The sequence below is a fragment of the Haemaphysalis longicornis genome, unplaced genomic scaffold (assembly GCF_048455015.1).
Source record: "Haemaphysalis longicornis isolate Haplotype H1 unplaced genomic scaffold, Haemaphysalis longicornis Haplotype H1 scaffold_12, whole genome shotgun sequence".
Taxonomy (NCBI): domain Eukaryota; kingdom Metazoa; phylum Arthropoda; class Arachnida; order Ixodida; family Ixodidae; genus Haemaphysalis; species Haemaphysalis longicornis.
Window position 1 is genome coordinate 88,401,450 of NW_027526225.1, and position 14,512 is coordinate 88,415,961.

At 49.3% G+C, this 14,512-nt stretch overlaps 1 protein-coding gene across 2 annotated transcripts in view; it reads left to right on the forward strand.

Annotated features, from left to right (window-relative positions):
- The window catches only part of Rhogap100f (Rho GTPase activating protein at 100F), a 114,866-nt gene that overhangs the window by 66,341 nt on the left and 34,013 nt on the right, over positions 1 to 14,512 (forward strand). For both annotated transcript variants that reach the window (XM_077693690.1, XM_077693691.1), the window contains exon 2: positions 12,966 to 13,204. In XM_077693690.1, the coding sequence (XP_077549816.1) occupies positions 13,115 to 13,204 (90 nt within the window). In that variant the 5' untranslated portion in view covers positions 12,966 to 13,114. The remainder of the gene's footprint in view (positions 1 to 12,965; positions 13,205 to 14,512) is intronic.

Sequence of the window (14,512 nt, forward strand, 5' to 3'; positions counted from 1 at the left end):
TGCGGGAATTGCGCTTACAATAAAATGTGCGTTTATTAACTGAAGCTCTACAATCTCTAAAAGATCAGTATATTTTATAATACAGCAGAACAATTTTGCCTGCATTATAAGGTAAAAAAAATGGAGGTGCCATGGTCCTCAAAGGCGTAGAACTTTTCTGGAGAGGGGCTTGTGTGCCAGCCTTACCAGACGTTGCACAGTGGCACTCACATTCCCTGCCCAGTTAGCTAGCAGTGGTCGAAGCAGCTTTTTTAAAAAAAAACATCACAGAGGTGGTTCGTGTGCTGAGGGCTGCTCGAACCACACCGTAGTGCAGGGCAGGTAACAAAATGTGGGAGGAGGGCTGAGTGAAGAAGTTTACACAGATTTCCACTCCTTCGAACTTCAGTGTCTTTCATCACTTCACTGACAAAGTCACATGTGAGTTTGCAAATTTTCACGATCTCCATGTTGGGATACCGAAGTTGTCCGTTATCGATTTTCTTTACTAAATCGTAGATGCTGCCACACGGTTTCGACTCTTGCAGGAGAACCTTGCATGATTCACACGGCAACTGCAAATAATAAAATCAAGTCAAGTAAAATTTGCATCAAAAGTACTATGCAACGAAGTATGTAGGCTCCTTTGCTTACTTCGCTTAGCTAACAAAATATCTAAATTTCGTAACAGTGGGGAATGGAACGTCCTGGGGCAAAAAGAGTGGCATACACTTATATCTGGTGTGGACCCTTACAGTGGTCGCACACCGGCGGGGCGGGACCCACGTCCTGATTCGGGCCGGAACCCTGGCTTTGGGCTAACCTGAGTTTTTCCTCACTCGAGGTCAGCCTGGAATTCTGCCCTTGGTTTTTAGTGGCGAAAGGGAGGGCAAAAAGAGAAAAATATGAGAAAGAGGGAGAACTGCTGGTTCACAAATTATGGTTAACATTCGAGGAAGGCGAAAGTGAAGTGAACATTGTTTACGACTGGCTGACGCGCTAGCGCAGCGTTCGAAAGAATGCAGTAAATAGTGCAAAGCTTAAAAATAACCGTCCTTACCTTCTCCCTCACAAGCACGCGCGATGTATCCGGCCAGGTATGCTAGGGGTGCTAGTTCGAGGTCATCCGGCACAGCAAGCGAAACATTTAAGACTTCCAGCTCATAGGAAAGCCGCTTGGCACTGAGGACGACGGCAAGTGGCACGGCCGCGGTGTTGCCTTCTCGGGCTTTGAGTTTTAGAGGTGCATTTGTTTCGGAGCTATGGGGAGCGTTTCCACTCTTAGCAGCTTGGAGGATTCCAACCTGGGAAAAAAAAGTGCGTAGGTTACATGGGTGTGCTCTCCAACGGGCACCATATATACCTTTAACAGCTTTTCGGCTGTGAAGACCGCGGTTCTAGCATCAACTCTATCGTTGCCTCCGTTAAACTGTCGAAAGCAACTGAAGAGGGACTCCACGGGGTCGCTGTTCAAGGCACGGGTCAAGACGTAGCGAAAGCTGGAAAAAAGTTTTTAGATACCTAAGACAATGCACATATACGTAACTGCGATAAAGAATATAAAGGTGAAGAAAGGAAAACCTACTTGTTGTCTAATAGATGTTGAATCAATGCCACAGTTGACCTCGTGGTCATTATCGTTGCCTCGCATGTTTCTTTCGTCATTTTCTTTTTTGTTTTGCCACCAGAAAGCTGGATCTCCTCGATGTACGTGACGAAGTCTACTTCAAGCCACGAAAGACGGTCGTCGTCGATCAAGTAGAATGGTTCTTCACTTTGACCGCGCGGCTTCACAGCGCCAATATTGTGAAGGTCATACCACTTCGACACCATTTTCATGAATGTGATGGTGGGCAAACAGTCCTGAAATTCTGTCGCATCAGGGTGGCATTGCGGGTTTTCTTGTAGGAACTCAAGCGTTGCTATTACGACTGGTGAGAAAACTTGCGTAGCCCTTGACACTTTCATCTTTTCTAGGTTGTTCGGTTCAACGTGTGACTGTGTTAGGAACCTCACTGGCTTTACGAGTAGCTGTGACTGAATGCTGAGTAGCTTCTTCAAGTACAGTCCACCTTGAATTAGATCATCTCCGTCCATCATCTCTCTTTCCAAAAGATTATTTCTGAGGTTCTTGATGAGGTGATTCGGATCGAAAGACAAAAAAAGAGGATCACCTTGTCTCAATGGATGTGGCACTACATGCACAAGCGTTCCGTCCTCAGAAAAGGCTCTTGAAGAGCGCAACATTTGACTGGTGATTGTCGGTAACAATCCTTGTCACACGGAAACCCACATCTTCGACTGCCTTCATGACATTCATTGTCATAGAACGAAGTTGCTCACTTCTGAGGCACCGGGTAAAGAAGTACCCAACTGGTATCACATAGGCAGTTGATAGCCCTCGCAGGACGAAGCACAATAACCTGTTCGCCACTTCAGGTGTTGCACATGATTGCTGTTCAGGACCCATGTCAACGAGGCGAAAACCTTATCAAGTTGGCGATCGTACATAACTTTCTGCTGTATCGCCATTTCATCTATGATTAGGGAGCAGAAGATTTCTTGTTCGACTTGTAGCGCTTGAAACTCTGCGCGTAGGCGTTCTGTTATGAGTGATGTGACGCCTATTTCGCCTGTTGAGTGCCCGATGTACTTCTGTAGTGTGGCACGACAAGGCAACTTGAACAGGCCTCTTGTTCTTACATACTCGTAACCTTTGTTGGAGCACGCTTTCCAGAGCACGCACTCCCTCAGAATTGATTCACTGTACGCTGGCTTCTTGGAAGCGAAATTGGACACTTGATTCTTGATAAATTCGGCGGTTTTGTGGCCTTCGTCTGCGGCTACTAGTACACTCATAAAACAGGCGATTTCTTTGTTGCTTTCGAAAGCTTGAAGCCGTTCACGAACCGTATCGTGCTGGCTTTGGAGCGTCTGCAATGACTGATTGAGACGGGAAATTTTCCGCTGCAGGCGGTTCGTCGTTTTCTTCGCATCCTCTATCACCCGCTTAAGGTCAAGGTCTGTTTGAGACATTTTATCCGTACATGAACTGGTTTGGCACATGCTATCAGCAGGCAATGCACAGTCACACGTTCCCTCCGAAGACCCGCTTGGTGCAACATGTTCTTGATCTCCGAAGAGATCAGGCTCGACATCTTCATGCATGCTTTCATCTGGGCCATTTCGTGCACTATTTTTCGCGCAAGCTGATGAACCGCCATCTGCTACTTCTCTTCGAGGCCACTTTCTTATCCTTGGAGCGCTTGGCTTTTGCATATAGGACGGGTAATTGGGGAACACCGTCGGGATAGCAGTTGGCAGGAGCATTCGCAGTTTGGTGCCTTTCTTATAGTCATTTTCGGTGAAGTGAAGGGAACAAACCGAAGAGTGGTCACTGGGTACCCACCTCGTTTCTTTTCCACCAGATCCCTGCCGGGAGATGTTGTTGAGCCACGCTTGTCGTCGTTCAGCGCTTGATGGAAATTCATGGTAGCTCAAACCGGGATTTTTCCTTGCGTTCGACGTGCACCGTGGAACACAGCAGTTTTTCGGCATACTAACTGACCGCTCTAACTACCTAGCTGGACTGTGAGGCAGATCGCATCAAGCTGAACACGACTATATTTGTTGGGAGCATGTAACCTCATTCCGCGGCGCGAAATTGGCGCGAAAATGCCGCGTTCGCCTTACCGCGCCTCTTCGGTGTGTCCCCTACTACTAGCGCCCCCGCGAAACTTGCGGCCGCAACTGTCAACAACGCTCGCCCTCCCTCGCCAATGCGCGGCGGCTCCACGCAGCAGGCCGCACCTTGTGCGCTTTGATCCAGCGGCCGTGGCGGAACAAACCACTTTTGTGTTAAAATATAAAACCTGAAAACGAACAACCCTAAGTATAACGTACTCTTTCGTACTAAAGGTTACTTCCCCTCCAGAAGACCCTTTGTGCATGGGTGCCGCTTTACAGGCCGCTTGCTTCGTTTTACTGGCGTCACTTCCGCGACGGATATGACGTCAGCGAAATCTTCGTGTATCCGGGAATAAAACACGTTCGTGTTAAAAAATCACGAGACGAGACGGGGGTATACATCATTCAGATTTAGACTCATGCATTCACACGCGCCACGATACACTTCTATGTAATTTAAATCGATGCACTAACATTTTCTTGATTGATTGATTGTGGGGTTTAACGCGCCGACGCAACGCAGGCGATGAGGCGCGCCGTAGTGGAGGGCTCCGGATTAATTTCGACCACCTGGGGATCTTTAACGTGCGCCGAAATCTCGTACACACGGGCGTTTTTGCTTTTCGCCTCCATCAGAAAAGCGGCCGCCGCGGCCGGGAATCGAACCCGCGACCTCACTACTAACATTTTCTAGTGAGGCAGTCATGTCTGAACGTTGCAGTTATGCACAGAAAAAGTGTCCAAGCGACGTTTGCTGCTCGTCACAGCCCCGCAATGCGGTTTTATCTACGACCGTTGTACTCTAAAGAAGGCCGTGTACCTGACGACTGGCACCGCTAGGCTGAGGAGCACACGGCGTGTACAACCGCACGCAGGTCCAATCGGATCCGAACGAGGCCGCATAACGAGGTATTCGCGTGTGAAGCTCGCGGCTGCGATCTGGTGTTGCCGTGCATGTATACGGTCGGACAAGAAGCGGACATAAGTGCGTCGGCGGAGAGTGTTTGTCTTCCCCCACTCATCACCTCAATATTTTTTTTTTCCATGTCCTAAACCTTTCTATTCCACAAACACGTAAACAATTCGTGCGCTCTGAAACACATGACGTGACTGTCATACAAAACTCACACTCTTGTCTTCCGTTTGTTCCCCTTTCATCGCCTGTCCGTATTGCTTGTATTCACTTGCGAGGCGCGCATGCAGGCAACCATGTGAGTGCGCCGTGACTCGTTACGTCGGGCTCCGCGGGATAGCGGTACTTGTCCGTGCTAAGCACAAGACTGTGTTGCACGTTAAAAACTCTACCTCACCGAACGCAAAGTATTGCCTCGAGTACAATGTGAGTGCGATTAATAACATCGCTGTTGACGCCACCGTTGGGAATCGGGTTGAAACGGAGCAGACGACGCACGCCGGTGCTTTCTTTTTTTTCTTCGGCGTGCGGGCGCAGTGGCCCAAGCCGGGCCATATCCATAGACCTGACGTTCAGAAACGGTGGACGAGCCTTACTGCGCATGCGTCAACTAGATATAAAAAAAAATAACAAAGAAAGCGACCTTTTCTGTTTGCTGGATGTGACGTCATGGTTTAAGAAAAATGGCAGCTGTTGTGCGGTTACCTCGCTACGCTCTTCTCGTCGTGATTTTTGTCTGCCGTTGCAGCGGGGCATAGGTGTTGGGCTTATGATTGTGATGAGGGCTCTCTCGAAGAACTTCTGGAGAGAGAGAGAGAGAGAGAGAGAGAGAGAGAGAGAGAGAGAGAGAGAGAGAGAGAGAGAGAGAGAGAGAGAGAGAGAGAGAGAGAGAGAGAGAGAGAGAGAGAGATATCTTTAATGAAGTCTGGCGATGTTAGCTGGGCTAAAATGCAAGAACTTCTGGAGAGCACTTAAGGCGCAACCACATGCAACGTTTTGGCCGCGTCTTGCAACCGTCTGCGGCGCCTGGCGCCGACGCGGAACGGGCGTTGGAGAGTGCGAGCAACCACATGAGACGCGCGAAGAGCGCTTCTCCGATCCAAGTTGCCAGACTTACTTTGGTAAAGGCAGCATCGTTCTGTTTAAGTCATTCTTAATAAACTGAAGAATAATCAAAATTTCAACAAACAAAACACGTTAAATTGATGTTCTATTAAATAAAGTGCTAAAGAGCCGCCAAATAAGGAGCCGCCATGTTGCGCGCGGAGGGGGACCGGAAATTGAGGACAGCAACATCCGGCGCAGACGCCGAAAACGGACCGAAAATCTGGGATGCGCAGACACCGGCGCTCCGAGCGCGCTGCTGTGTATTTGGTGGCGCGCGCTGAACGCGCGTCGCCGGGGACGGTCTCCAAACGCGACCAAAACGTCGCATGTGGTTGCGCCTTTACGGTGGTGTGCAGCGTGTGACTGGGACGCTGAGTGTGTGCGACTGCCTAATTTGCGCTTAGTACGCTACGACGGTGACCACGAGCGCTCTGCATCAGTTCTGCCGCCTCGATTTGCGAGGGTGATGCGTGCGCTCCCGACCGGTGTTGCGGAGTTACCACTCCGGAATTGGAATCAATCCAGATTCACTCCACCTTTTTGAGGTGCCGGAATTGAATTGGAATGGAATGAGGACAACGCTTGGGGGAATGAAATGGGAATGGAATTAAGCGCCTTTTTCCCGGAATGGAGTGTGAATGGAGTGGCGAATATAAGAAGACAGCGTCACCATCGCTGTCGCCTTCCGGCTACTCAATTAGTCAGTGGCGACGACTGCGTCGGTATATCTCAAAGGGAGCACCAGTGACAAAAAAAAAATGAGAACGTATACCTGGCACCTCGTATAACCGAACCCGCGCAGTCTGCGGCAGCTCGTTTGAAAATGAACTTCGAGCTAGCAAGCTCGTCTGGCCGGCTCGTCTGGTCGGCTCTTTGTGCCTTCGCAGGCTTTTAAATGCAGAGCATTTCAGTAACTCACGATGTCACCCGCGTTGACGTCCGTAGTCGTAGTCCGCACCCCCTCCCCCTACACTATATAAAAAAAAAATACTATCCGGCGCCTGGTTTCGATCCCTCGACCCTGCGGGCGAAACGCAATGTACATGGTGCTCTACCCACTGCGCCACGAAGCCGACACAGAATGGGAGTCTACGAACGCGCCTTATATCCTTGACTCATTCAAACTACATCAAGAAGCTGCTGATACAACGCATTCACTACCACCAACTCCCCAAACACTAAACGTTAACGCAATACACCCACCCCCTATGCGACGCATTTACTCGAGTCCCCCTCGCGGGGAGATGGGCCCAATTTGTTCGAGGCATAGCTTCCTCTGTGCAACTGTCGTGGCGCCGATGGGAGATCGGCGTGTCAGATGCAGGCACCGTGTGCCCAGGCCAGCAGGCGGGGAATAGCTTGGAAAAGCAGTAAGTGGGGGAGGAGGAGGGGTACTAATGGTGCGCACCCGAAGCCGCGGTGTTTCTTACTGCAAGCTGATGCTGCAAAATTTTGGAGCTAGCAGTATAAAGCGCTCGCGCATGAAACATGAAACAACCAGTCTGCTTAGCGTTCTCGCAGCCTCCATGCCCGACGCGCAATGACTAAAGCGTTGCAGCCTGTATGCCGACCTGGTAGGCGTCTCCCGGAAATACTGCGCCAACCAAGTCGGCCCTCTGTCCGTCTGTTGCAGAGGTGCCCCGGGGCTCCAGAAAATCAAAACCAAGGCCGCAAAAAGAAAATTGTGGGTGAGGGCTCTGCGTGCCCGGCACCCGACATAGGCATAAGAAGCGAGCTTCGGATTTGTTACTGAGCTTCCTACCTCCACGCTCTGCTACAGCAGTAGGAAGCTGTGATTATGATTACATAAGATATTAAATACGGCAATGCAGAATACAACTGCTAAAGGGTTTCTATCAGTTCCGGCTCCAGCAGCGCCCCTGGTTGCGAGTGTTTGACAGCTTTCAGCCGTGCGACACCGTGCTTTGCTTAGATCCGAAAGTGAGGCCCCCTCCTCCATTTGTGCCAAACTGGTTCGGGGTTTGGCTGCTGTATTTCTGTGCACGTGGCCTTTGGGCTTGGTACAAACATACTTTATTATTGAAGCCTTAGTCGTCTGCTTGAAAGTTGAAGCATCGCCACTGCTCAGGTAGTAAGGCCTCATTTCAAAATTTTTATCAGGTCCTCGTGCATATTGGTTGCGCGTTCATGGAAACAAACTGCCTCATCATACTTCTTTATTTTGCCAGGGCTCCCGTCCCGATATGGTTCCGTGACTTTAATTGAGGGAGCCATAAAATATGTCCTGTATAACGGACTGGGCTGAGGTATTGCCAGGGAAATATACAAGCGAAATGGAGGTCAACGTGGAAGCGGTGGCGACTTTCCTACGGTCAATGCAAAACTGTTAACGTTGTTCCGTGACGCGGCCCTACCGTCTCTGCCCTAGCGTTGGAACAGTAGCATTGGTGTTCAATGCTGTAAATTCACTAGAAATTATTCAAGTAAGCGTTTAGAATGCATGTACATGTGAGCAAGATCCGCGCGAAATGCCTGTGAGTTATCCACAGCATACTAAGTACGCTGGTATGACAGTGCGCAAAGCAGATAGCAAGAACGAACCCGACAGACCGTGCAACAAAACGAAAAAAAGCAGACATCAACGTAAAAGCTGCTTCATCTAGCTTCGCGCAAAAACAAACTGTTGAAAGATGCTAACATGCAAATATCATAATAAGTAGCGAGATCGTGCCATGTGCCCAGAGGTGTTATCAGAGCTTTTCGGTCGAGCAACCGGTCTATGAGGAAATGTGTAATTTTTTTGACAGAACGCCATCGATCAGAAAGCTTTCGTTTTTAATAGGGGCAGTGTGACACTGTCCCTAGCACGTAGCAGTGCGGTGCGAAATAAGTTATGCGCGCAGAATCGTTTGCAGTGGCTAGCTTGGTTACGCTGGGAGTGGTCATGCGCCGTCCCACTGCCCTCGTGTGACCGGCATTGCTGCCTCTCGCCACGGCACGTAGGCGACGAAACGCCCAGCAGCCTCAACACGGCGCTCTAATAATTAACACAGCGCAGAAAATCGTCGGGAGCGCACTCATATCACTCTCGCAAATCGAGGCGACAGAACTGACGGAGAGCGCTCGTGGTCACCATCGTAACGTACTACGCGCAAATTAGGCAGTCGCACACACTCAGCGTCCCGATCACACGCTGCACACCACCGTAAGTGCTCTCCAGAAGTTCTTCGAGAGCGCCCTCATCACAACCGCAAGCCAAACACCTATGCACCGCTGCAACGGCAGACAAAAATCACGACGAGAAGAGCGCAGCGCGGCATGGAGGAAAGATGCAGCGAGGTAACCGCACAACAGCTGCCATTTTTCTTAAGCCATGACGTCACCTCCGGTAAAAAGAAAAGGTCGCGTTCTTTGTTTTTTGACGTCTAGTTGGCGCATGCGCGATAAGGCTCGTCCACCGTTCCTGAACGTCACGTTGTCCGTGACGCATCGGCCATGTCTGTGGCCGCTTCCAGTGTTGCCAAGTGAATAAATTGACAGCTAAAAATTTCAACGAATACCACCTATATGCGGCAAGATATGTACCAATGTAACGTACATGTACTGGCATATAGATGGCGCTAGTGGTTTTTTGCAGCACGAGGAAATTGTCAGGTGGTTAGGGCTGCGTCGACCACAAAATAGGGTCCGAAAGCAGCATGAGGTTCTACTATTCTGTGTGTACGCATCACTTTGGCAGGACTTTGGTAGGCCTCACTTTGGTAGGCATCACTTTGGTAGGCTTCAGAGTTCGCATAGAGGACTGAGAGGGCGATCGCAGATTTCTTGGGGTCGACCATCCCAGTGCTTGCGTTCAAAGTGATTGATTGATTCGTTGATTTCCTGGTGCATGACGCAGCGTGCACCAAGCTTATGAACCTGTCCGACACTACGGTTGTGTTACTCTGTCGATATGAACAGTCATAGACAAATGAAACGCGAACACGAAAATATGAACCAGAGCACACAGATAGCGCGATTTCTTTCCATGCGAGTCAAAATAACGCGAGGCTTAATTACAAGAATAAATTTGGGAAATGTGTCTTTTAAAATATGCCAATAGCGTGCCTTTATTAATCCCCACGAACAGTACTTTTTCAATTTTGCGTGTGGTGGTTCATGTTTTTGAGTTCGCATTTCAATTTTCCATTAATGCACCTGCTAGACTGACAGCAGCGACTGCCAGGTATTCGTCGTCTTAGGCCTAACGTTTCGCGTTGAGTTATTACTACGTGAACCGGATAACCACATATTGACTACAATGCGTACTTGTATACCTGTTGGCGACGTTAGACCTCAAAGCGTGACGTTGGGCTAAACGTTATTGAGTGTTTGGGCTGGACGTTCGGTAACTATGAAGCAACGCCGTAGTCATTGTACGTCTGCAGGTACCCGTTGACGAAGTTAGACCTCCAAGTGGTACGTTAGGCCTGACGCCTGGCCGTCGCATGCCCGCGTCGATCCCTTTCTCTGCTTCGGATCAACCTTCATGCAAGGCAGTTATAAATTGTAAAATACGAGAGTCGTTGCGAAAGAGGCTTCACCAAAGACGCTTCAAGGAACAGGTTTCTCGTGTTTTCTGCAAAACCGGCAGAAATCGGCTAATTTCGCGCTAGAAAAAGGGGCCCGAAATTTGATCTCATTCCCGGAAACCTCAGTTTATCAAAGAAATGATTGTATGCATTAAAACACTTCATCACGTCACATTCTTCGCGCTCATTCGCTATAGGCCGTTACGTGCGACCTCAACAAAATGTCACTATTTGAGGGCAAATGTAAACGCCGGGAAGTTGGCAGGCTTCCCGCTTCCGCCGAAAAAACCCGAACACCTCCGCGCCGGGGAGTCACTGGAGAGTAAAACCATTGCGCGCTGCATGCCTCGTGGGGCCGCCCAGAGCTCGTTTAATTTCGGCTTACGACTCTGCTTCGCGTTTCGTCATGGCCCTCCATTGCCTTCTTTACTTACGTCTTCGTTTTCTTTCCTCCAAAGCTGCTTTAAACTTTCGCAGCCAGGCAATGGGGGCATGCATGTGTATGAAGCTGCGATGAAAGGAGTAAGCTGCTTGTAGGGCGGCACCGGGGCTTGTATTTTTACCTTCTGATCACTTTTTCTCGTTATTTACTTCTTCTTCTTGTGTGTGGTCTTTTCGAGGAAGGCATAAAAGGCTTCTAAATTCGGCCCGCTCTCTTTATTATGGAGTAGTCTAGGTTTTAATCTCTTAATCTTTTTTTTTTTAGTGGCATGAAGACATTTTCGCTAACTTTTAGAGGCCGTGACCTCTGGAGCATAATTACGAAGCCAAACATCTGCCGCTCGATCGTGAGATAAAGAAAAAAAGTACCGGGGGAGCAGAACAGCTGCTGCTTATGCGTATTTTGAAAGCCCCTTTTCACCCGTGCGAATTCTTCCGCCGTGCATAATCGAATAAGGCCACAACAGCCCCGCCGCTGTGTACCGTGCGCACACAGGGCGCGCAGTTTGAAAAGAAGTTTTTGTTGCATTTTGCTGGTTGGATTAATTCAGTAAGGGAATTTAAATGGAAGTAACTCGTCGGCGGTCGACGTCATAACATCTTCTAGACGTCGCGCTGTATTACCATGTGCTTTCTTATATGCGGAGCAGTGCATAGAAAAAAGATGCAACGGTTGTTTGTTTACTTTTTCGCGTTTCTGGTCGCCTGGCAATGTGGTTATGATAAAAAAGAAGCGACGGGGATGTTATCTACGATTCTTGAGTTTCCCTGCTGCTGCTTCTGTTTTATCGCATAGACCTCTTCCGTCTTCTTTTTTCTGCAAACTCACTTTCTTCATACTCAGATTCCTTGGCTAGAAAATGAAGTTTCCTAAACTACAAAAACCAAGCAGTAACTTGTAAGCGTGACCGATTCCGTACACGCGACACTTATCCCACCAGAGTCGCAATCACTGCAACAATTGCATTATAATTGATCCGCTTTAAAGTTTTACAATCAATGAATTTTGGAGGGCTGCTTCCTTCGAGGCGGCAAACGCGTGCAAAGTACACTGCGTACAAGTCGACTGAGTTCAGGTCGAATAAACTACAGGGCCTGCGCGTGTAGCCGTCGTGTAGATTCTGCGCTCGGGCTACGTCAGGTCACCTTTCGAAAACAACCGCTTTACGTTCTCAGGCCAGGCGTGGGTGTAGGCAACCGTTTTTAGGGTCTTCGCACCAATGGAAAGACGTCGCTGGGCAAGCCTCCAAATACCTGGACATTCGTATCTGCATGCGCCGGAGCCGTGGTGCTAGGGGATGCGTACTTCGAACTAGGCGACTTCAAAGAGCCACTGAGGTACCTCTGAGAGGACGTGTGGGATCCTTGCTTGGTTACTGGCGGCTGTGTAAGATATTGGATGGCTCCTGAAAGCATAGACGCTTATGTTTCCGGCGCTGTAAGGCTTACCGTCTGATACCATGCATGCCTAGCGAAGTCGTACGGGCATGGCCAGTCGTTCCAGGCATGCTATAGGAAACCACCAAGTACGACAATTCTAATGACTGCCGAACAAGCCGCCAACGTAGGTACCTCGAAATGTCAAGTCCCAAGAAGTCCGGAAACGCGAAAGGAATGATTACTTGAAAATCGTAACGGCCAGCTGCTATAACTTTACTTCCTAAAGCCTACACAGCTGTTTTCTGATCATAATAGTCACCATATCGTCTTTGCCGTCGTTGTTCGTTGGCCATTGGCTACAGCATGGTTAAAGACCTTCGCCCAAGCACTCCCTACCGCTCCATTCTCACGATATTCGTATTCAAGTCTTGCCCGTCTACTCTACTCTGCTTATCTTATCTTTATTCTAGATCAGTCCTTTTTTCTTTCATTGGGTCACTGTACAATCCCCAGTTGTAAATTCGCTGCATAACATATGCACTGACCAACCCATTCAACTTTCATAAATTTAGAACTTGACATGTTTGTCACGTGTCAAATGCAATGCCGAGTAAAGCGTTATGGTACGAGGGTGTGGAAAAACCTCTTTCTTTTTTACCGTACTCTCAATGGACCACTGGGTTATAACGTAAGGTTCTTCAGGATCAGGGCAGTGGACTCGAGTTACAAGAAACCTTGCAGGGGCTAGCCTAGAGATGCTTCGAAACAAGAGTTTAAGCATACGAAGAACGCACTAAGTCTTCTGTCCTTCTTTGTTGTTGAGAAAGACGTCGATGTGTTGGTTATCTCAAATGGGGCGCGTTTGATGCTCGAGGGGGAGGCATCCGGCAGAGTCAGTGTGGCGTCCCCGCCATCTTCCTTCGCAGCACCAGCACCGGCGGTAGCGGCAGAAGCAGCAGCACCGGCAGCAGCAGCGGCAGCATCGGCGACAGCTCACGGGGCGGCGTCCTAGAGGCGGCAGCAGCAGCATCGGCGTGAGGGGGAGGAGGGTCCTCGGAGGCCCGGCGCCGGCCACATGAACCCGCCTGGACGCCCGCCGCCCCGCCTCGGTGAAAAGGTCAAGCATATCATCGCCGCCAGGATGCTCTGCTGCGGACGCAAAAAGGTCTCTCCCCTGCTTTGCTCATCACCCCTACCCTTTCGCATTCCAACTCAACCCAACCCATCCAATTCCCAATCCCATCCCCCTTCCCGATTCATGCCTACCTGACCTAACCCTAATCATTCCACCCCATCCCACCATATCCCAACTCAACCATGCCTATCCCACCCCAGCCAGACTCATTCATCCAATCCCAACCCAATGTAACCCAACCCCACTTCACCCATCCCATCCCATATCACATTCCATGCCTACGCGACTCAACCCACCCATCGCATCCCATCCCATACCTTCCCACCCCAGCCCGCTTGATCCCACCACATCCCAACTCAACCAAACCTATCCCACCCCAGCCCAACTCATCCCATCCCATCCCAATCCAACCCAACCCCAATCCACCCATCCCATCCCATATCACATTTCATGCCTACCCGACCCAACCCCACCCATCGTATCCCATCCCATACCTTCTCACCCCAGCCCAACTCATCGCACCCATCCCAGCTCAAACAAACCTATCCCACCCCAGCCCAACTCACCCTATCCCAACCGAACCTATCCCAGCCAAACTCATCCCATCCCAACCACCCTCAAACTAACCTAACCCCACCCAACCCATCGTTTATAATTTGACATACCATCTCACGCATGATCAGCATTTACCTTGGATACTTAGACTTTCATTTTCATTTTCACGGTATTGTCTGTGCATAGGAAGACAACTGCTGCAAGAATGTGCATTGAATGCCTTCCCAGAAGTAATAAAAACGTGTCATTATTTGCGCATACGCAAATGAAGCCGGCTTAATTATAGTTCTTCATTTCGCAAATATAAATGCGTTAAGTTTCACAGATGAGTAGAAAACCAACGCATGGCACGTTGTTACCATCCCCAATTCGGCACCTAGGCCGGTACGACAAGTCACGAAAAGAAAAGAAACGTAGAAAAACATTTGGTATTTTTTTATATTGACGTCGTTTATATGGTTTATTAGCAATAAACACATTCATCCAGTAAGTGACTGTGCTGTTTAACAACGATAGATTTTGTTGGCGTTATCGCCAAAGGCCAAGCAAAGCCCCTGCCTATGTCAACTTCACTGATATACAGAGGCAGGGAATTGATCGTATCGAGTCTTTAACAAATTCATTCGCATCGCCAAAGCCGCGGGTTCGCTTACGCTCCATGTGAAATGAGCGGAGAAGCAGCTTGCAAGTCACTTGTAGCAGCTTACGCTTTATACTTGTAGTTGCTCACTACAAGGCGTTGTAGTAGCTTACGCCTTGTAGCTTACGCCTTTTAGTCACTTG